General features: G+C 41.1%; 1 protein-coding gene across 3 annotated transcripts in view; it reads right to left on the bottom strand.

Moving 5' to 3' along the window:
- Nucleotides 1-24,000, bottom strand: part of agap1 (ArfGAP with GTPase domain, ankyrin repeat and PH domain 1) — a 170,219-nt gene that overhangs the window by 20,419 nt on the left and 125,800 nt on the right. For all 3 annotated transcript variants that reach the window (XM_031740092.2, XM_039606865.1, XM_039606866.1), the window contains 5 exons: nucleotides 23,505-23,669; nucleotides 20,154-20,315; nucleotides 5,510-5,664; nucleotides 4,851-4,941; nucleotides 3,711-3,933 (listed from right to left, as the gene is read on the bottom strand). In XM_031740092.2, coding sequence (XP_031595952.1) covers nucleotides 3,711-3,933; nucleotides 4,851-4,941; nucleotides 5,510-5,664; nucleotides 20,154-20,315; nucleotides 23,505-23,669 — 796 coding nt within the window. The remainder of the gene's footprint in view (nucleotides 1-3,710; nucleotides 3,934-4,850; nucleotides 4,942-5,509; nucleotides 5,665-20,153; nucleotides 20,316-23,504; nucleotides 23,670-24,000) is intronic.

The following is a 24,000-nucleotide window of genomic DNA, read 5'->3' as shown; positions in this document are numbered from 1 at the left end:
CACCCCCCCCACCAAACCTCCAAACAGAACCTAATTGGGAGGCGAGAGTGGGGGGCCAGACCTTGACAGACAGGAGGTCAGCGTAATTGCTGCTGGCCATATTTAACATTAAGATAATCAGGCCATTAATTACCCTTTGGATCATTAAATCAGCCACTTGCAAAATGAAATTTCGGCCTCTATTACTCACTTGAGAGACCACGAGGGGAGGGCATTTTTCCATCCATCAGCCTCCCCTCCCAACCTCCTCTTCCCTTACTCTCCCTCCCATCCCTCCTGCTGCCTGGACAAAGCCTCTGCCGGCCTTGTCTCATTTCTCAACCAATTCCTCTTCTTTTACACAGGTTTTAGTCACGGTTCTTGTTGAATGTGGAGAGATTTATGATTTGGATGATGTTTTCACATATTTGCAGTAATTTAGTGCACAATGCAGGAGGACGTTAAGCCACTGAACGATTTAAGTAAATGCATTTCCACACCAAAAATGGTAAATATGTCAACAGCAGAGTGGGGCTCCACAAGTTCTCATCTTCATGTCGATTTTAGGTTTATTTACTTTTGAGTCTAACTCAAATCTGGCCACATTTACACTATTTTCTGAAGTTAAACAGTTTAACTACAACATTTCATTAATCTGATCGACTCTTCCTTCGAAGGCTACAGGCCAGGACATGTTGGTCAAGCAATGAAGTTCTTCTTCATAGAACAAATGTTAGAATTTCAGGATTTTTAGGTGTTTGCTCTTCTCCATGCAGTGAAGTTGTGCCAGAATCTTGTGATCTGAGAAGGCAAATATGTACCAGTTCTCAATAGCTTCTCCCTTATGTTATTGTGGACTTCTATTAAAATCTAACAGTTAAAAATTTAACCTAAATGGGTGCCCAGAGGAATAAAACATAATGTTAAGTGGCTCCAGCAAGACCACCCTTTGACAAATCAAGGTAATTATCAATTTCTACTATGTTTATATGCAGATGATACTCTCTTACAGGCTAAGAAAATATCATTGATGGTTAGCATAGCATATGATGTTTTTTTAACCCCCTCCACACAAGTTTTGTGTTTTTAGTGTGACTGTCTTGGTTTGTATGTACAGTTACGTCCCTGTAACCCCAGTATGTTTTGGTGCTTGCTGACGTCTTGCACGATGGTTTGTAATTTCAGAGGAGCAGTAGGCGTTGAGTGAATGCAACCTCGGTGACACAGCTTCTACATATCATTTCATAGACCGTCACTGGCACTCCATAAAGCTGTCATAAAAGCGCCACGCCTTCCTCCCACTGTGTCTCAGGGTACGTGTGAGAGACCCCTCCATGGATAAATACTACTATGATGAGGGAGAAAGGCAGCATTTTAGCACTTCAATTACATCCTGTTATATACATAAGTTAAAAAACCTGTGAGAACATTTAAGAAAGATTCAGGTGTGGATTTAGAAACACAGATGCCGTTAAACAACCTTATAGTAGCCACTATCAGTGTAAAAATTTCACACAACACCCTGACTTATAATTTAGAAAAAAGTGTATTTTCATTTGCTTGTTTTGTTCAGACTAATAGTACAATACCACAGGAAAATAAACAATTATTAGGTGAATGTCTTACTAGAGGGTTAATAATTAAATCTTAAGTAATTTTGGAGTGCCTACAACAAAACAGGTTTCCAGCTTCAACATCGAGAGGGTTAAAATAGCCTTTGTGTAATCTTAGAGGTGAAATGCAGGACTAAATAAAGCCAGTCACAGAAGGTGTAGAAGTCACAGGGTAAAAAATAGCAGTCAGAGGTGGAGAAACGATGGAAAAGTCAGAGAAGGAGGGGTAAAGATAGAAAGAAAACCAGGATTTATGGAGGGGAAACGACAAACAGCGAGCCACTTAAGGAATGGACTGATAAATACTATCGACAGGACAGCGATGGGGGAGAGGGGAAGAGAGAGATGGAGTTGCAGTGGAGCGTCGCGGGTTAATTGAGATAATATTGACCTCCTCCTCTAATCTCTTCAGGGGGAAACATGCTTCAGATTCATAAATAAATAGGAACATGAGCAACAATAAAAGCATTAGTGCCCTGATGGAGGAGGGCTAATGGCACGTCGATACCCAAGGATCGCTCAGTGTGAGCGAGTGAGTGTGTGTGTTTTTGTGTTGTGTGTATTCAGCTAAGCAGATACAGTCGTAAAGCTGAACTCAAATATATCGACTGTACAGGCATCTCCTTGTGTTTTTATGTCCAACTTTAACCTGGATTTTTATTTATTGTATACATATTTTTAAGTGCTGTATTCACTCGCATCACTTTAATTCTTACTGATATTAATTTGGCTTTAATGTATTTATTTAAAAATTATTATAAGTATGTTTACATTGTTTTTATACTGAAAATTTGATTTCTCATGCACATTAACCTGAGATTCAAGTACTAGGCTGTAAAGATCTTGTGTGAATATTTTTGCCTGCTTTTGTTTTCAGCAGAAAAAAACCCCAAACTATAAACTAGAAAAAAAAAACTATTTATTTTACTGTGATTGCATTGCAGTTTCAGCTCAGCTTATGTTTAATTGATTAGGATGATGAGTCCACGATGAGGAATTTATATGTTCTCTGAAATTAATACAATTAAGTCTGACACATTTAAACCTTTGTTAAGAGGACGTGTAATAAGTGACAAAAGCACTAAATCTCAAAAGAGCACAGCAGAAAGTATAGCTGTGTGTACAGTTTTCATACAGTTGTTGTGCTGCTTGAGTTGGAAAGCATGTTGAAGATATTTCAGATAGCTGGACTCACTAAAGGAACACCGCTTGTAATATTCATTTGTTTACATGTATTTGTTTTGTCTCGGTGCATGTAGGGTAAAAATGTTTGTGTATGTATAAGTGAGTGTGCATCAGTGTGTGTTGGAGGGGAGTAATTATAAAGTGCTTCTGTTGACTAATGAGCGTCAGGGGGGTGAGTGGAGGGGGGGAGGACGGGGAAGTCGATCTTCATGCGGATGGCAGTCAGCTCTAATTTGTTATGATGGCTGCTGGCTTCCCAGGGCTGCAGCATCCGATAATTACACAGCACGAGCACACACACACACACACACATACACACACAAACATGCAGGTACATGCTGATCAACACCAACGTCACGCTGAAGTTCACCGATTTGTTACTATCCCCTGTAGTCTACAAGACAGCGCACATACAGAGGTGGGCTTTTTATTGTGTGACATTTCTGTCAATACCAACACACTCAGTGTGAACCCTGCAAAGCCACACACGGAAACACTGCTCCCTGCCTGCAGCTGGCAGCACTGCACTGATATCCAACTTTCAATATACAAAAAATGAGATCTAAGATCTAACACAACAGTGACTCACTTTATAGGAAGTAAAGTTTTTGCTGAATGTCTTCTCTCTTGGAGACAGTTTTAGAAATGGCGTTCCTCAAGGCTCATGTCTGGGTCCTCATCTATTCACTATTTATTTAAAAACAATAGCATTTTTCAACCAATAAGCAACAGGACTGCTGCCCTGACCTGATCAAAATGGAGGTTTATGAGAGATTATTCCCTGTAGCTTCGGTGTAATCCTGTCACTTCCTGCTACACCAGAAACAACCACACCCATCTTTAGAATCTCGTCATTTCTTCAGACTACACTTCCAATTCTAACCTCCCAGTGGAGCCAAACTCTTTTCCTTAGATGTTTTCTACATTTCCTACCTGCTGGCGTCCGGTCCAGGTTTAAGGCGTCCCTGAGCGTTGGCCTCCCACACGTTGTTGGCCAGCTCGTTGCCAATGGCCGACATCACTTTGATGAGCTCCAGCGGCCACTCATCCAGATCTAGAGAGCGAACCCTAGACAGGTGAGTGCCCAGGTTCCTGTGGATTCCCGAACACTCAATGCAGATCAGGGCCCCAAGATTCAGACTTGCCCAGTCTGGGTCTGAAGGAGACAAGTTCACTCTATTATAGACAATATACCCTTTTTGGGGAAAAAAAGAACTTCGGTTTAATTGTTTGATATGTTATAACAAACAAAGATTACTAAAAGGGTTAGTAAAAAGTAAGAATTCTGGATAAACAACCTTAATTTAAAGGTCAGTGGGGAAGTTTATCTATTTAAACTGTGTTTACAGAGGAAGATCAAGAGATGCAATTTAAACAGTTGGTAAAAGCCAACACCGGACAATCATTGCTCTTTATTTGTATGTAGAAGGTGGCTAACAAGGCTAGAAGAAGTTTAGACCTTGGTCATCATTACAGACCTTCTTAGTCTGTAATCATTAACTGAAATCAGAAAAATCTAATTTGAGAACAAATGGACGAAACTGGAAATGACCTCCATCATTTTATATCTGCAATTAAGTTCTTTCTTTTGGTTTTGGTTTAAATGTGATGTGGTAAAGAAAGAATGTAGCCATTACTGTATTCTTCCTTCCTATTGTCTCAAAAATTGGCAAAAAGAGCATTTGTAAGAATTATGATCTGAGAAGAGCTCACAATGTTGGCCTGCTCGCTGGGAGAGATCGCATCTCTAAGTTGGACAGTGAGAGGCTGAAAATCCTGGACAACAACCTGAAGGATGGAGGGAGTTTCAGGAATTGGACTGAAATTATGCAACTCCTTGAAATAACTGGATCCATTCTTGGATGGTGTCACATCTACACATAATTAATCCCTGCAGTCTAATTTAACTCAGACCATTAAGAAGATACTAAGAAGTCATTCTTGTGTGAACCCTAAGAATCATCTTTCTTGACCAGTCTGATGGTTTATTTGGTTTATTTTTAGGAAGTAAACTAAAGGGTAATGGTTGCATTAGTGAAGGTTTTGTTGACACCGTGGGTGGTTTGTACTCACTCGGTGCTTCGCAGTCGGCACAGCGACCGTTCCCTCGAATGCTTCGTATCGACTGCAGAGCCATCGCCTCTGTCTGGCTTGTCAGACGAGACTGAAACAAAGAAGAAGAAAAAAAAAAAAGAGTTCTGGCTCGCTTCTTTTCTTGAATATATGGTTACTTTACAGTTTGAGGGAGAAAAAAAATAGGATTTAAACACTGATCACACTCTTGTGTTCTTGACAGCAAGGTCTCTGAAATAGGCTAAAAATGTTTAAAACATTGAGCAGATGTGAGTCGCTGCTGTTTTGGGTTATGCTCATCGATGTCGGAGAGCGAAGGAACAACACGATACACAAATGGAATTGGTGAAGGGAGGGGGGGGCTGGCGTTTTTTTTTCTTCTTTCTTTTTGGGTGGGAGGGCAATAAAAAGGCTGAGAGCCTGAGGCGTAAACACATCAGGCCTCAAATGAGACGCAGCCGCCTGCTGCAGGTGGAAAATGGCAACACTGAGGCTCGATGTGAGCTACAGTAATTGCTATTTTCTAATTATGTGAGTGAACGCGTTTGTGTGTTTGTGTGCATTAAAGGGCGATTTCGCATGTTTGTTGGTCCTGATGTGGACAAATGTGAAAATGACGCTATGAAGAGACTGAAAGGCTCCAGGAGGACTCGGCTCACCTTGTTCTTGCTGCTCTCGCAGGACTGCAGACTCGCCAGGATCTGGCTCTCGATGACCTGAACCCAGGCGTCTCGCTCCTCGTAGGAAGTGGCTTCAAAGTGCCACGTCTGCCCCGTCAGCGACACGATGGTGAACTCAAAGTTCTCCTCTTGTTCTGTCAGAGAGAGAGACAGAGAGAGAGAGCGAGAGAGAGATGAAAACACATCCTGACCTTACTCTGACTATTTTGATTCAAAAGGTTCGTCATCAAACAGTCGCTAAGCAGAATTTAAAAATAGGAATAAAGTGTGGATGCTCAGCTAAGGGGCTGTAACGACCAACTCTCTCTCACATTGCTTGACAGGACACCTGTTTTACTGACCTACATGACCCCGCCCCCTGCAGCCAGGATGTCACCCAAATTAAGGGTCCCTGGACCATCCTGCCCTCTCCTCTGCAGACATGTCAGCAGGAGAGGCCAGTCATTACAATCAGGGCCAGCTGGAAGGGGGAGGGGGGGGATATGGATCTGTTACACAGAACCCCCTCAGAGGTTAATGGGACAATCAAGAGCCAATTACCTCAAGTATGTGTGAGCCTGTTGTGTGTGTTTGGATTCAGGGTTGAGGACACTTTTTAAAGCAGCACCAGCAAGGTTTGACAACATGTCTGCAGAGTCACACATTAATGGGACAGTTCACTCAAAATCACATTTTAGTAAATTCAAATAAAGTCTCCACACTGAGACAGTTCTAATGGGATTTACTGCAATACAATGTATAAAAACCTCAAAAAAAGTCACAAAATTAGGAAAGAAAATTACAGCTAAAATACATAAAATACCAGAAATGAGTGGTAACCAACAGACCTCTCCAGCTGATCTTTAAAACACTAACTGATCCAACAGACTGAGCCACGTCAATATGTACCGACCGTTAGACTAAACAGGATATTCAGACTAGACTCAAAAACTTTCACCAATTTTTACCTCCTGTTAAATAAACATAAATTAATTCTTGAGTAAAGATCTACTTTTTAGCTCTTCAAAGCTTTTTTCAAACTTCAGATGACTCATGAGGTGAGCTTTCAGCTGCATGCTGGAGTCTTCCTCAGATCTCCATCTTTATGTTTCCATCTGCAGTTTTTAGCAAACATGAGCAAACAGAAAATCCTAAATGATGATGAAGTGAGTAGAAACCGTTAGAAAAGTCAGTAATAGGAGCTCTGTGTTAAAATTTGATTGGATTTCTGAGTAAACCTCCTTGTGGAGCTGAAAAACCTCAGTGTGTCTGTACAACTGCTTCCATGCCTCGCCACAGATGTTCACATTTGTTCGTTGACACATTGGCCACATTTGGAAACCGTTAGGGCGCACAGACGGGATGGGAGGGGGGCTGAGTATCATCACCACAGCAGATCAGACTACAAGCAGCTTCTGTTTACAATTAACCCCGATCAGCAGGGAAGAGGAGGCAACACCGGGTAATCACTTAATCAAAGGATGGCCTCCAGCATGCCTGATAATTCCCAGGATTCCTCCGTCTCTGCTGGTGTCACCCGGAAATGCTTTCCTCCATCCAAACCTGCGCGGGTCGGGCTCAGACAAAATCTCAGCAGTGAGCTCGGTAATCACTCACGACACGGGCGAGGGTTTCTGGAAGCAGCCGTTCATGACGAGCGGCGGCAGCAGAAGAAGAAGAAGATGATGATGATGAGGGGTTTAATCAGTCGGAGAGCGGTCACGGCCGGCCCGCCAGGGAACGACCATTTGCTCCTCCTCAACTCCAGTCATTTGGCTAATTGGGATCGTCTCAGAGCAGCAGAGCCGAAGCTCCCCTCCGGCTCTGCTCTGGATAATCAATGGCCTTGTCCGAGGAGAGGAAGGACGGAAGGTAAGGATGGAAGGAAGCGCCCCGAGGCGAACGGCGGGCTGAGAAAGCCCCGCACTTCCAGATGAAGAGATTGAAAACACCTTTGCTCTCCAAAGTTTCTCTACTAGAGATAACTGAGGATCGTTGTCATCTGTGAGCTGCTGCAGGCGGCTGACGGGCCGAGCCTGATGAGCTGACGTTAATTAAAACTACTGTTTACAAGGGCTGGCTAACGGCTCAAGGTTAAACCGATCTGTGCTGTAAACCAGCCGCTGAGCGCAGAGATTCAGAGAAACAATGATGAGACTGAACTTTTCTCATGAAAGCAGTGAAACGAGAGGGACAAACTGTGAAGGAAAATATTTAATAAAAGGTTTTCTCACAGTGGAAAAAAGCTGAGAATGTCAAATCTGGACTTTTTTTTTTTTTTTACCAAAGTGGATCTTCAAGCTGCTTTTTTCCAGGTGATGTTTTTGGGCAAGGATCCAGAAATAAGTTTTTAGAGGAAGCGACTGAATTAATCAACATTAACATTAATGAAGCCTAATTAAAACCTGCAGCTCCAAACTGAAAATGAGCTGAGAATAATAAAATGTTCAAAAAGCAGCTGAAAGAAAGAAAAATTCACCCCACAAATGTCTGAAAACTGTTTGAAAAATATAAATAAAATCTAAAGAAAGCTAGACAAAAAAATCCAAAAGTCCAGTTACTTTATATTAATAAACATCAATAAACAAAATTTGTAAAATTATATACAAAAAGGCTAAAGAAAACACTGGTCAAACTAATGTTTCTAAAAAATACAAAAAATTGGAAAAATAAAAAAATTGAAAGAATTTGAAAACAAAATGACAGAAAAAGGTGTCAAAATAAAATAATAACTTTTTTACTTTTCTTTAAAAGATACATTAATATAAATAAAATGTATGGAAAAATTTTTATTTTGGTGTCTAAGAAGAAGAATTTTCCGAAAAAACAGGAAAAAAAAAAATAGAAAAAGGGCACAAGATTATCATGAGGAATATTGAAGCTAAAGCACCTAAAATAATTTCACTTAAAGTAAACTAAACCTCCAAAAAAATAGAAAAACATCCAGAGTTTCACACAGTGCTCGATCCTGATTCATAGCCTGGAGCTTACTGACCTTTGATTATTAACTTGATTGCATAAAAAACATGAGTTTTATTTTAGGAGCATCTGTTGCTGCCCTTGGTCAGACTTCATGATTTACAGGGACACTGTGTGACTTCAGAGCGGCTGCTACCATCATCAGACTATCTTCAGAGCAGAAGAAGTCTAAGCTCTGCGTATGAAAGTGTGTCTGATGAAGGGCAAACTGTACATAATGCAGGGAGGAAGTGTGTTCGGAGCTCCTGGGTGAACACCGGGTGCCTCTTCGTTCTAAATGACGGCTCACCCATCAAGCACCGCCTCAGCCCTGCAGGGTCAAGAGCCAGAATCCCATCATAATTAAATTCCCATGATTCTCTGTTTTCAGGGGGAAGGGGAGGGGTGGAGGCTGCTTGACAATTATGGAAACCAACAATCCAGAAAGGCTCTGCCTCTCTGCAGCGTAAATTAAACGGTGTTTCTGGATTTAAATGCTGCACGCTGACCCAGCGCTCTAAACCCGCTAATGAATAAAATCAGGGGGGAAAAGAACCACTCCCACCACCCACTTTTACTATGAAACCCCTGCCTGGACCTCAGCAGCAACACTAATCTTAAAGCATGCAAGGTAGAAAAATGACTCTGAGGAGCTTTTTAGTCTCTTTTAGCTCATAGTTTCAGTTCTCTGAGCAGCCAACAGCTAAAAGAAACAGGATGTCAGAGCTCAGGAGGAGGTGGAGACCAAAAAATATTCACCGGATTATATTATGATAGAAACTAGAAACGGAAACTATATTCAAAAGGTCAAACATGAAACGTGGAGCTTTTAGCTGCTTTATATCCAGGGTGAGGAGCTAGGAGTAAAATGTAAGTGCAAGGACTAAAATTAATTACCTTTAACATTAATGAAGCTTAATTAATGCTGAAAATGTGCAGCTTCAATTTGCAAACGGGCCGAGGGGCAGAGGATAATAAAAGTGTTCAATGTTCACATTGTCTTCTAAAAAAGGAGAAAATATAACAAGTTTTAAAAATATAAGAAAATATCAATAAATTACCAATATTATTTTATATTAGTTTGGAATAAACTCCCTAAGAAACATTTTAGAAAATATGAAAAAAGCAATAGGAATAAAATGACAACATAACTTGGAAAAAGATGATAAAAATCTCTGTACTACAACTAAAATTGCTGTAAAATATAAAGAAATTGCTGTTAGTGTTAGTAAATGTTAATAAATATGTAATACTACTTAAGTGTCATAAAAATAAAAACTTTCTCAAAAAAAGGTAAAAATAACAAAATGTCCAGAAAGTTAACACAAAAAAATGTCAAAGCAATACAGTGGTCCCTCGCTATAACGTGGTTCACCTTTCGTGGCCTCGCTGTTTCACAGATTTTTTTTGGTGCAATTTTGCATGCTTTTAGTTTTTTGGGTTTTTTTTTTACAGCGCATTGTGTTCTGCGTCCTGATTGGGTGTAGACCAATGTCAATCAATCTTGTGCCGTGCCTCCTGTACAGTACAGAATGCGTTCAGCTTGCCAAATCAATCTTCGATCGCTAGCAGTGTGACTCTGAAGTGCTGTACTGTATGTTTGCAAGTTTTCTCCCCAATAAAACACAACAATGTCGACAAAACGTCATCACCTGCAGGTGCCTTTGGTTTCATTCTATAATATGCACTTATTTTTCTACAAGGTTTAAACTTTGAGAATGTTTAAACAACAGAGAAAAGTGTGAAAATGTTCATGCCTGTCTGAGAAAAGAGTGTGTAGTGAGGGCTTTTACAGCTTTATACATCTATAATAATTGTAAAAAATAAAGTTGGCTACTTCGCGGATTTCACTTTTCGCAGGTTATTTTTAGAACGTAACTCCCGCGATGAACGAGGGACCACTGTATGACTAGAAAGTGTAAAAAGAGACAAGTAAAGTTGATAAATCTTCACAAAAAATAAAACTAAGTGTCTAAAAACAAATCAAGAACAAAATGTGTCCAAAGCTGTCGGAGAACATGCAGCATGAAGCAGAAAAAAGGCCAGATATTTCCCTCAGGAAGTGGAGGAGACCAAATACGGAGCTAAAAGTAAAAAAACATGCCAGCTTCACATCCTGCTGATGAGTAACTGCTGCATGTGGAAACAATTTTTAAGAATTTATTTTCCTCAACTTTATTTCATACTTTTTACAGTAGTAGTTCAATCCACTAAAAATAACTAAAGCTCTTTCATCGCACGTTCATGGGTAACACTGCTTTACGTGATTAAAATCAACCTCCAAGATCATCCTGGAGCTTCCAAGCACATCGGATTGGGTAATTTCTCATTTTTCTAACCGCTTTAAGGACCATTTAGCTGTGAAAGTTACTTTAAACCCCAAACTTTGAAGGCGAAAACAAACAAGCTTATTCTTCGAAGAATTTTCTAGAAAATCGCGTGTTTGTCTTGACAGTTTAATTTGCTCATTCAGATTGGAAATGAAAGAAAATGTGACTTTAAGCTATAAAAAGAGATTTTAAATCCTCTTAGGAAATCTTCAAAAAAGTCCCCCTGATTTCTTTTCTTGCCCTGTTCGGCCTCTGTTTTTCTTTCTCCATTCGCTGTTGCGTGTGTCTAAATGTATGCACAAGAGCACAAACACACACAAACACGCGGACGCCGACCACGCCGCGCTGTGCTGGTAATTACTGCCACCGCTCTCGGCTACTGTGGGTGACATTCGCGCAGAGAGAGGTGGTGCCGAGGCAATTTGTGAACTCTGACACCGGCAACCTTTAACGGCAGAAAGAGAACAAACCAAATATACAGCATTTACAAGACGCAGGGAGGGATGGCGGCAGGAAGAGGGGGAGGAGGTGGGGACTGGCGGAGGGTGGGGGTGGGGGGGCAGGACATGCATACAAGCCTATGATCCATCCGGGATGTGAGGTGTTGAGGCGGCCCAGCGGGAGGTGTATGTGTGTTTGAGAGTGGAGGACGGGAGGTGCAATGAGAGGGGAGGCGTGAGGGAGACAAAAGGGGGCCTCGGGAAACACAAATTAAAAGCCTTAAATGTCACCGCACACAGTATTGCTTTGCGACACAGGTCATTACTCCCCATATTATTCGCAGCCTTTTACAACATTAATAACCTGGAAAATATTGCAGCCGATTGTTCAGAAGTCGCTCAGAGAAAGAAATATGTGGCTCTGTGTTTTTATTTTTTTGTTCTTGAGCAGAAGACGGAGAGGAACAGAACCACAGGAGACACTTCGTGAAGGAGGAAATCACACCAGAAGATGCTGGGGAACACTATCGCACAAAACGCACATCACATTGTGGTGTACCATCACCTGTACAGCTCATGCTTCCAGGGTGGGGTTGTTTGGTTGGCTGTGTCCTCACAGGTGAGGTGGGTGGGGCAAAGAAATACAGGGGAAGGGAAAGACAGATGCTTTCTCCACTGGACCAAACACAGATGGACACACTGAGAAAGAACTGGCTGTATGATTTGCAGCAAAAAGAGGTGAAACCCATCCAAACTGCAGGAGGCAGTGACAGCTGCCAAGACAGCAAGAGGTGGTGAAAAAGATTTAAAATGGCAATTCCAACCTGTGGTACATGGATATAAAGTGGACGGGAAGGTTGACTATGAGTCCAAGTTGGGGAAACATCCCATACTGACTGCAAAAATACCTTAAAACTGACTATGTGAGTCATAAATCCATAAAATTTACCTCTACAGCAACATATTTAGTTTCTTTTAAAACTATATCATTTTTTTTTAAGTTTTTAAACTCTAAGAACTGAAGGTACTTACAGAGTTAGAGTTGCCGCCAGAACAGAGAACTGTTCATTTTTAACCATTCAAATAACTTCTAGGCTCCTTTTTTACAAATAACTATTCTTGCGAAGCAAATATGTAGTTTTTGTTCTTTAAAGTTTTTACTTTACTTATAATTTTTGTAATAAAGCTAGAGGACCTTTCCCAATAAACAAATATACCTGCTAATATTTTGTCTTCAGTCAGACGTATCTATTGGCTACGTCTCTGACCGGACCACCAACCTCAGCTACAGAGAAGTAACCAATCCATGTTCAGTTTACAGCTCGGCTAGCAGCTGACTTTCAAGTTATGGTCCATGATGAGCGTTAAACTCTGTGCTGACCTTAATTTTGGTAAAAAAAGGTGTATAATTTAATATTACTATATATTATACTAGTATAATACTAATACTATAAATATTACTAATTTACCCTCTTTGATTGAGGTTGATGATTCATTAAAGAATTAGCCTTCATGTTATAAAAGTGTCTCAGTGCTGCTTGCTTAAACATGTAAGTGACTCAAACCCAGTTTCATCGTCTTTTTCTGCAAATCACCAACTCATTCATTCCTGGAATCAAAAGCACAAATCTCCAGCACAGGGGGCTCCAACCCTGCAGTGGTGGGAGGGTCAGGGTGGAGGTCAGTTGGGGATCTGTCCTTCCCACCGCAGCAGTTGTTTTTACCTTCTGAGTTCTGCAGACTGTTGGTGTAAATGCTGCGAAGGCTAGAGACACGATTTAGTTTCCAAGCTTTACGTTTGGCTGCATCCCCCGACGGCAGGAAGAGAGAGAAAAGACGGCAGCGAGGAAGGAAACAGGAATAATGTGGGTATGAAGGAAGATCAAACGGGGACCCAAAGGAAGATTGCAGAAGGAATGAAGGAATAACAAAAGCGGGTCAAGTGGGTATGATAGAGGAATGAAGAAGAGATAACAGGAGATCCAAACAGGAACAAAGGAGACAAGGGACAAAAGAAGAGGAATGAATGAGGAATGAAACATGCAGGACCAAAGGAGAGGTGAGGCCAGATTTTAGGAATGAGACAACAAATATAAGACATAGACAGGTAAAGGGGAAGAGGGAGAGAAAAAGAGAGACAGGTATCAAAACCAGCAGTGCAGAGGATGCTATGGAGGGGGTGTGGCTCGGTGCTGAAGTGGGAGGAGCCAATAAGCACAATGAAGGGATGGAAGTCCGTGAAAAATCAACAGAGTACATTTTTAATCCACTACAAATAAAAAAAAAATAGAACTTGTAAAAAATCAAAAGATGTCGATCAAAAAAATTTTCTGCTCACATTTATCTGATAAAAAAAATAACTAAACTAAAAATATTCATGACACTTTAAACCCACTGAAAGTCAAACAACAAGAGCCTCAAAAAAACAAATGATGTTGAGCTACAACTCAACACTTCCTGCAAATTTTCACATTAAAATATAACCAAGAAAGTCAGAAAACTTATTTGCGGGCAATTTAGAGTGAAATATCAGTGTGATGTGCAAGGTTTGAACTTTTATTTCCTTTTTAGAATTGTGAGCTGCTGGTTGGATAGAATAAAACAAAAGTCAACTTGAACTTTGAAATTGCATTAGACAGTTTTCAGTATAATCTCTTATTTCATAGATATGATTAATTATTTTAGTTAATCACCTTTAGCAGAATATAAAGGCAACATTCTTCAAAATATGTGGTATGAAACTGTGATAATGTGATTTTTTTTAAGCATTAAATCAAACCTAAGAGCCAACAAATGATGGGACGATAAAAACACTGAACTTTAACATGATTCTGTAGCTCTGATTCTTCCACAGGTTTGAGCTCTGTGACCTTTGACCTCTGCAAACTCTGTAATATTCACTCCCCCCTGGGGCTACCGCGAGCATTTGCCACCAAAGCAACATTTGCAGAGGATGAAATACAGCCGCGGCTGACACTTTAAATGTTAGTCCGCTTTGTTTTCCTCGATCTGCCATGGGAGGCGAGGCGAGTGATGGAGGGAATGAATCAGGGTCGCGTTAAAAAGGTCACAGGTTGGAGCCCCGAGAGTGCGAGCAGAGAGGCTGAAGCAGAGACCAGAGTCATGGCTCTGAGAAAAAAAACAAAAGCTAAAAAATGAGTCAAGAGGCAGAAGCAGCTTCATGACATAAGACACCACAAAATGATGGGACTTGGTTAAAACTGTCACTACACTCACATCCATGTGCCACGACTCACGTTAACAGGTAGAACCTACATGAATGTCCAGCCTGTTACTCCAGCATGAGCTTTGTTTCAAAGCAGGGGGACGTGAAGTGTTTTCCCTCTCAGTCTAACTCAGATATTATTGGCCTCCTAAGTCAACTCATGGTTTAAACTGGTTTCAAAATGTTGTGTAGCCTGCTGGATCATCTCCTCGGGGATCAGCGATCTGAGGAGGAACCAGCAGCAAGAGTTTCTCTGGAAATCGCTGATCTCAAAAATCGTACATTAGTGGAAGTTTGTAAAAACTTGTTGCTTTTGTTTTCTTCGTTCTCTTACTTTCTGATGTTTTGTCCTTCTTTCGTTTAGCAGGGTGTAGTAAAGCAAACAGAACTCGATATTAGTAGTGAGTTTCGGGAAAATCTAAAGTGATATTTCTTTTGTATAATGGACAAAACTGGAGCAAAGTGGAAACCACAAAAACCTGAAGTTTTAGTATTTTTTAAAGTTTTTAGACCAAATGATGCTGATGTAACTGTTCTGAGCCTCGAAAGAATGTTTGCTTTCTTATTTTGGGTTTTATTTAATAGAATAGAATAGAATTCAACTTTATTGTCATAGCACATGTCACAAGTACAAGGCAACGAAATGCTTTATCAGAAAACTATTTAAGTTTTCTGATTGGTCATCTCTTACTTTTTACCCTTTTCGAAGCTTGTAAATGTTTCTCACCAACTTGTCTAAAAAGCTTATAAGTAAGTAAAGTAAAATTTATTTATATAGCGCTTTTCACAGGTAAAAAAAAAAAAAAGTGCTTTACAACACAAGAACATGTTTGTGTAAACTGAGAGAGACTAAAGCAAAGTGACTGACAAGTAACTGCAGGACCACCTGGTCTTTCCTCCACAGAGGCCCTCTTTGTTTCCCTCCTGTTTGACCCCCTCTGACCCTAATTGACCTGTGACGGCGGGCGGAGCCCACCTTTCTGATTAAGCTGCGACTTTAAAGGAATTCAAGGCCTTGATGAAGCAGTCAGAGAGCGGCGTGCTGCAGGTGCATCGACCACCTGACAACAATGAGATGAAGCTCTTCAGCTGAGACACCGTCACACACGAATGTGATCTGAGAGGCACGCACACACCTTAAACATCAGCTGTGAGGAGCTTTCCGTGTGAGGAATCAAAGCCACCATTTCTCAACTTAAACTTCAGGAATGTGGCCACAGATTCAGCTTCAAACTTTTGAAGCTGAACGAAAGAGACTCAGGTCAACTTTCAAAGCTCAAATGGCAGCCCAGTGTCGAGGCTGTGATCAGCAGCGGTTTACCTGAGACAGGTGTGTATGGGCTGCAGATCCACTCATGCTCTCATTATGAGGATTTCTTCAAAGCGAATCAAAGATATGTGTGGTTTGATGTTGTTTCCCCTGGTAGAGGGTTTTATAAAGAATTAAGAGCCGGCAACAGAAAAGGTGCCATGAAGATCGCAAGAATATTAATTCAGAAGTCGAGATATTTTTTGGAAGAAGACAAAAAATGTTCACCTAACAGTTGTTGAGAAGTGTTTCTACAGCTAGGAGAGCAAAGCAACACTGGGCAAGAAAGGAAATATAACAATGTGCACAGAGAGTGCACACAGGTGACTGTTGAGACCACAGACTTGAATGAAACACTGAGTTAGGTCTAATATGAGACTCACAGAGCAGTCACAGTGATCTTTACACATCCAAATAAAAAAGATAAACACTAAAAGTAACAATAGAGACCACTTCCAAACAACTGCAAAACTGACGCATCCAAAAGTCAAAACAAGAACTGATGAGCATTAGGAAAAGTCTCTAGAAGCCTGAGTAAAGTCCAACAAAACAACCAGAGGCAACCAGACAGACGATGGACTGAGTTAAAAGGAAAGGAAAACCCCAACAATCATACGACCCCCTATGAACAAGTGTTTTGGCGACACTGTGAAGGAAAAACTCCCTTTTAACAGGAAGAAACCTCCAGCAGAACCAGGCTCAGGGAGGGGCGGCCAACTGCCATGACCAGCTGGGGGTGAGGGGAAGAAGACTGGTCAAAGACACGGTGTGGAAGAGAGCCAGAGATTAATAATAACTAATAATTAAATGCTGCGAGGTGTATAAACACATATTGAGTGAAAAAGGTTACTGACGAAGAAACACTTCACACATCATAGGAATCCCCCAGAAGCCTAGACCTATTACAGCGTAATTAAGGGAGGATTCAGGGTCACCTGATCCAACCCTAACCATATGCTGTAGCACAAAGGAAAGTTTTAAGCCTAATTTAAAAGTAGAGATAGTGTCTGTCTCATGAATCCAAACTGGAAGCTGGTTCCAAAGAAGAGGGGCCTGAAAACTGAAGGCTCTCCCTCCCATTCTACTTTTAAATACTCAGGAACAACAAGTAGGCCTGCAGTGCGAGAGCGAAGTGCTCTGATAGGGTGATATGGTACTACAAGGTCATTAAGATAAGATGGGGCCTGATTATTTAAGACCTTGTGTGTGAGGAGCTTTATGTATTTAAGACATTCTTGCATTTTAACAAATTGCTGTGTGTTATCTGACTTCATGGATAGAAGTTGGGTGTCATCTGCATAGCAGTGAAAATGTATGTTATGCTTAAGGGATACTCCCTAAGGGAAGCATGTATAACGTAGAGGACTAATTCAAAGACAACCACAAGTAAAAATGAAATGAAGAGCTACATTTATAATAAGAATAAAAGTTAAAACCAAAATAAGTCAAAACATGCATATAAACTTGACATACCAAGGAAAATGCGTATAGAACTAACAAAACTAAGAATTTTTAAAACTGAAGGCTAAAAGAAGTATATCATCAATAGATGAACAAGAACTCTACCAAAGACAATAAGCCAAAACCAAGTCTGAATCAAAAAAGCGTTGTGAACTTGTGAAAACAAACCAAAATACTGCTAATGAGCAAGAATGGCACAAATGAAGTCGTAGTTTGATCCAAAAATCCAAAATGTCAGAGTAGAAACACCGACGTGAACTTGATAAGTCCTTGTCAGTACACCTATAAAACCAACAAAACCAAGACCAAGTCAAAACACAAAACTGAAACAACTATCATAAATCCCAACCCAATAAACTATGAATGCATTAATTAAACTAAACTAGACCAAATGTTACACACTAAAAAAATGCCCTTAAAAATCAAGATAAGTGAAAATCAAAACCCATTCATGGGTTTATCCTATCCTATCCCATGGGTTTAGTGAGTCAGAATCAATGGATGAACCAGACCTACACCAAAGATGACACGCAAGAATACCTTTAAAAAAGTCAAAACATCTTCACGAATCTGACAAGTCCCAGTCAGTACACCAATAAAACCAAGACTTGGTCAAAACAGATGACTGAAATCCGTCAGAACGGTAGTAAAACATCCTCATGAACCATGAAGTCCAACTCCAGGTGAAAACAGGAACGATATAAGACCGAACAGAAGCAACCTGTCTGAAGGCCTGACGGTGGTGCTACAGGTCAGTGAGTCATTAAAAAGTCACACACATTAGTCTGGCCAGAGGTCACAAAAAGCCCCATCTGAAACAAAAAATACTGGTGGGTAGAAGTATCACCATCACCACCAGGAACTTCCACTGATGCAGCAAGCTAAGGGTGAGAATCTCTGAGTGTGTGTGTTGGTGTGGTCCTACCTGGGGGAGCTCGGCCGCAAAGGGCGGTTCCCCCTCATGAATTACGCCAGGCCTCGCTCTGACATGAAGATACTTCACACGCCCGCCCGGCGTGACAGGCGGTGAGCCAGCGGCCGGCCGAGCACGCTCAGTGCTTAATGGCTAAATTGGGAAGACTGTTACTAATCGCTTATTGAATAATGAAAGTGACACAGCTGATAAAAGATTTCAATACACTGGATTATTTATAATATTTCACTTAAGCCTCTCTGGCTGACTAATGTGGGGGCGAGATGAGAGTCGGGAAGCGTCTGATAACGAGTGGCGGTCAGAGGAAGTGATAATAAAACGCTCGCAGAGGGGAAAAAAAGGAGGAGGAGGAGTAAAGCATAAGGAAAACAGAGTGAAGGAGGAATGAAACAGATGAGACAAAACAACGAGGAACAAGATTAGAGGAGAAGATGGAAATGAGGACAAGAACAAGGAGGGGAGACCGAAAACGAAAAAGGAAGCATTGAGGGTGGATGTGAGGAAATAAAGGAAAATAAAGGGATGGAAATGAGCAGAGATGAAGGCAGATGCGGCGTCGATCCGTCACTCAGACAGCCACTTGTCCTGTCAGCTGCTTGATGCCTCGCTGATGGAGGGGCGAACATTACACATCTGCCGCTGCCGCCACATCTGTTCAACGAGCTACTGTGTGTGTGTGCGTGTGTGATAAAAGATCTCGATAATTATCACAAAAACATCAATAATGGTGATAAACTGAGGAGGAATTTAGGATGGAATCAGCCAATCAGGATACAGCAGCGGGTGGAGGTCATACATGTGTGGTGCCAAAAATAAACAGAAAGAAACAAACACAGGTTGATGTTTAGCAGATTTTTCAAATGTATATATTTAAGTTTATTTTGTGTTTTTTATTTATGGTCATTAATGCATATTTCAATATTTTATTCTGTTTTTTCCTTTATGCCAGCCACTTTATTCATACCAAGAATTTTCTTCTGCCGTGTTTAGTGTGAAACACTGAAAATGACGCTGCTACACAAATTAATATTGGATCCAGTCTCTCAGCAGAAACGATCAGCTTTTCCTCCGCAACTTTTCCTAAACTGAATACAACCTTTTACCTCAACTAATTGAAGTCCCTGAAAGGGACTCAAGCTAATTCGCTTGTTCTACTGACTATTATAAACAAAACAAAACAAAAAAAACCCCAACGCCCCCCCAAGAAATCAAAAATCTTTGACCATAATAAAAAATTTCAACATCGAATCTAACCCAAGTCCAAACATTAACTTCATACAAATCAATCTAGCTGAAGGAATTGCTCCTCCAACTGTCCAACAATGATCGCCCAAATGGCGGCGGTCACATCACAAATTCCATGTCTCCATGCACTTCAATGATGCCAACCTGTCACATAAAAATATACAGGGTTACCAAAATTAGCCATTTGCCAGTAACCAGGTCTCTAATTGGCTTTTTGTAACTGTCTTTAAGATTTGTTCTGATCAATTTTAGCTTCATCAGGTTATCTGCAGCTGAATTATTACCAACGACAATGCTTTTGATGTTTGATGTCTGCAGTATTAATATGAAAGCAGGTTTTTCAGCTGTTGTTGAATTTACTAATATGGAGTTACTGCTGTGCATGAACACACTCATTGATCCACAGACTTTACAGAGAAGAGGAAGAAGAAGACTGAACAGGGTGAAGAGATGAAGGGCTGAGAGAATGACAGGATGAAGAGATCCTTTCCTCATTGAGGAGGTCGAAAATCTCAGACAATCACATGACTGCGTTTCCCAGCCTAGGTCCCAAATAACATCTACTAATGTCACTATGAACATTATAGCATCAACACACAAACTTTACAAAAATAGTGAGATTTAAGATTTGAAAACTAGAAAATAAAGGTCAGGTCAGTTTTAAAGATGATATTTTCATATGTATTTTTTAAGAACTAGGCGGGGAAAGTGCGAGGCGAGGGGGAGGGGAGATGGCGTTACCTTCCGCAGTACCAGAGAGGCCGTCGGCTTTGAAGTTACTGGTGCTCTTCTTCCGCCGGTGCTTCTTCCGGTTGGCATGCGGCGATGGCGGCGGCTCCATCTTTGGACTGGTGGTGCTGGAGATGCTGGGACTGGAGCAGACGGAGTCTCCCAGGCCCGTGTCTGGTGATTTAACCAAATAAAATCACAAATAGAACTCTACACTGTTGCCATACTGCTCATAAGGGATCAATGGGCTTCTCTTACTATAATACTGCAGGATCTTTACCCAACAGTAAAATAACTGTTGCTGTAGACTGATGCCGAATATAACTAAACAGAACTACTTGGGGGTTTTGCTTTCTAAAGACCCAAGAGCTTTTTGGTGGGTGGAGGATAGGTCGAGGCATCCATCTTTTTCTGCAGTGTCTTAAAAGGGGAAGTTTATGGTTGTGGAGAAAAACATTCAGAGATAATTTGAGATAGTTGTAAGTTTAATACACAAGTGGCCTTTCTTGTTTTATCTGCTGAGAACTTTGGACAGGTTTTAAGATGGTTCTGGATTAAGTTTTTGACTGGTTTCATTTTGGTTTGACCTCAGTGTTTTGTTTTGTTTTAATGCTGCCTTTAAAATCTTCGAGGGCTTGTCACAGTTCTTTAAATTAGCCTCAGGGTCTTGGTTTATTCATGTTACACCAGACTTATTTCTTACACTTGATAATGGGCTTATTGGGACTTTCTTTTAAACTGGTTTAAAACTACTTTCAAAATAGATTTTCCATTGGGTTAAATTAGGTTTGAATTACATTTGGTTTGGTACTGGTTTGGAAGAACTTAGAAGTTTTCTGATTTAGTTTTTGAGTACCCTAAAAAAAAACTTCTGGGGTTGGTTGTGAGCCTAATTTTGGACTCTAGACCTGGTTTTGTAGTTGATTTATGGGTTTTGGAGGAATTGCTGAAGTTCATCAGTGGGATTAAACTGGTGTCTTTTGTCTCTTCTTGTAATTTCACACTGCTGATATTGCGATCAGGATTGTGTGAGGTCCAGACCATCAGATACAGGACTCCCTGCTCTTCATTCTGACTCTGGCTTCAGCTCTTGATCCTGCTGCACATTTACCTTTGATACTTCACTAATGACCTTAATATCCATGGTGGCAAAACTCTTTGGCACAGAACAGCAGCTGAGTAAATCTGAGCACAAAACCTCACACCTCAATTGTTCTATTTTATAAGCAGAACAGTAAATGTAGAAATACGTATATAAAATATCCAGAATCACCACTGACGGGGTCCAAATGGATTAAAGTAAACTATACTGAATCCCGTTCAGGTCGACATGCAGGCTGAGACCTGTGGGTGAGCGAGGCTATCAGCACAGTGAGTGGAGTCTCTCTCTCTCTGCCCTCCACTCTTCATGCCGGCTGCTGACAGCTGTGACTAGCGGCGGAATAAAATAACATTCAGCTTCCATCAATATCACGGCGCGGCGGCCACACTGACACGGGCGCGGTGTGTATCTGTGTGTGCAGATGGAAACACGTGTACACACCACACACACAAACGTATCTTGTCGAGCGCTTGCTGGCCGCCGCGTCCCCGAACGGCAGACAGCCCCAAGGACGGCCATAACTTATTTTACAATCGTTTAGTCTCAGCTCAAGTGGAAAATGTGACAACTTATCTCTGCTGACAAGATGCCATCCCCGAGCGCGCAATTAACCGCCGTGGATTAACGGCCCTCCCATCTGCAAGCCGCGCTCCATCCACGTCAAACCCCACCACCGCTGCCCCCACCCCCCACAACCACCTCCTCCCGCTGCACTCTCTCTCTCAGTCCAACTCTGATTGTTTTTCTGTGGTGTATTTTCCCTCATCAACAGTTTAAACACCAGCTGATCAGACCACACAAACCACCACAGAAGAAGCAGCAGCAGGTCCAAAGACTACAAACTTTTCTTTGTTTTATGCTCCAGAAGGTGGCGGCAAAGCACCTGCGTGCCTAATAAAACTCAAAGAAGAAGCAGAAATTGAATTTTTTCATGAGTTTAAATCTTAATTTTAGTATTTATTTATTGCAGAATTTTATTTATTTTCTTTTAAGTTCTTAGCACTGTTTAACACAAATGTTTTAAGCAGTTTTGCTTATTATTAACTCTGACAGTTGATCTATGGAGGGCAGACCCCACCTAATAAAATATAAACAAAGGAGTATTTCGGAAATGATTGAATTTGCAGTATTTCCTCTATTTATTTAAGATTCTCAGTTTATTTACTTCTGTTTTTAATTTCCTTTCTGTATTTTTAAGATGTTATATTACTACTTATTTTTTCATTAGCTTATTTAATATGTAATATCTTTGTTTTTCTCATTTTTTTCTTCTCTACAATTATTTCCTACTATTTGGCCTCAACGCTGCTTGAGAACTGAGTGATGAGTTCACACATGTAAGTCTTGACTACTCGTTAATTTTTTTCTTAATTTCTTATGATGGCCCATTCAGGCTTCCATAATCCACATATGTTGGGAGTTTTACTTTCTTAGACTTTCGAAGACATTTTTTTCACATTTAAAAATATGAAGAAAAAAAAAACTTTTAGCAGAGGAGTTCAGATGAATTTTTAGCTTAATTTAAAGCTAAAACCACAAAACTCTGTCACAAACTTAAAGTTAAACCAGGTTTCTCTTATTTTCTTTTTATAAAATAACATTTGTCCCAATTATTTTTTTCAGATATTGCTGTAAGATCTGTAACATTTCTCAGATCTCTGACAGAAGGATTCATGACTTCATCACCATTTTTAAGGTTAATTAATATCTTACTCTTGCATAAATTACCTTTTAAGGGTCCACAGGAGTTTAAAGGCGTGCCCTTGCACCTATAGAAACTGTGTGTGTGTGTGTGTGTGTGTGTGTGTGTGTGTGTGTGTGTGTTGCCCCTGGGAGCCCATTGAGAGCGTTTCACAGCTTTAAACGTTATTTGAGGAAGGCTGGAGGCCCCAGAGAAGGAGCTGCTACTCAAGCTTAACATCAGGCTCATACACAGCCTGACAGCTGTCAGTCTCAGCTTCCTGCTCTGTGTGTGTGTGTGTGTGTGTGTGTTAGGTTAATATGGCACTTTAAGTCCTACACACCTGTATACACACACAGACACACACACCAACATACACACACAGACAGTCCATTAGCTTGACAAACAGTTAAGGCAGTATTAGAGGTCTGGCAGCTGGATCAATGGGAGACAAATGATAGTCCCCCTCGCGTAGCTCCACACTAGGGCCTTCAGTCCCAGGTGTGTAGCTTCTCGTGTGACCTGGCCTGCACTTTAATTGAGGATCACATGACTCTGCGTGAGCATGCCGGTCACTGACCCGTGCTGACTCCAGAGTTGGCGATGACGGTGGCCTCGGTCCACTGATCGGCGCTGGAGACGGAGTACGAGCGCTGGTGCATCCCCTCCGTGCTGCGGCTGTTGAAGGACACTAAGCTGACGCCGCTCGCCATCTGCGACACCGACGAGCTGCTAGTCACCGAGCCTGAAACACAAAGTGGAGACGTCAATGCGGCATATAAGGAAGACTCAGATACCTGCAGTGTTCACTTATCACTCATAACTTCTGTGAGAAAAGCTGCATTAGCTTCTGTCTCTTTAAGAAACCTCCTCCCTAACAGCTCTCTTTCCTCTGATTGGACAGTGACAGGAAGCCTGCTGATAGCACCATACACTGAATATACAATATACTGAATATACAAAGATGGACATAGCTGTCCTTTTGTTTGTGGACTCCGTCACTGGAGGAAGTGGGGTTTTTGGATTTAATTTGTCATGCCCCCCTCTACAGGCTGGGAGCAGTAACTACGGGCTCC

Source organism: Oreochromis aureus, linkage group 23, assembly GCF_013358895.1.
Source record: "Oreochromis aureus strain Israel breed Guangdong linkage group 23, ZZ_aureus, whole genome shotgun sequence".
Taxonomy (NCBI): Eukaryota; Metazoa; Chordata; class Actinopteri; order Cichliformes; family Cichlidae; genus Oreochromis; species Oreochromis aureus.
The sequence above is the reverse complement of the archived record's forward strand: the minus strand, read 5'-3'. Positions and strand labels throughout refer to the sequence as shown.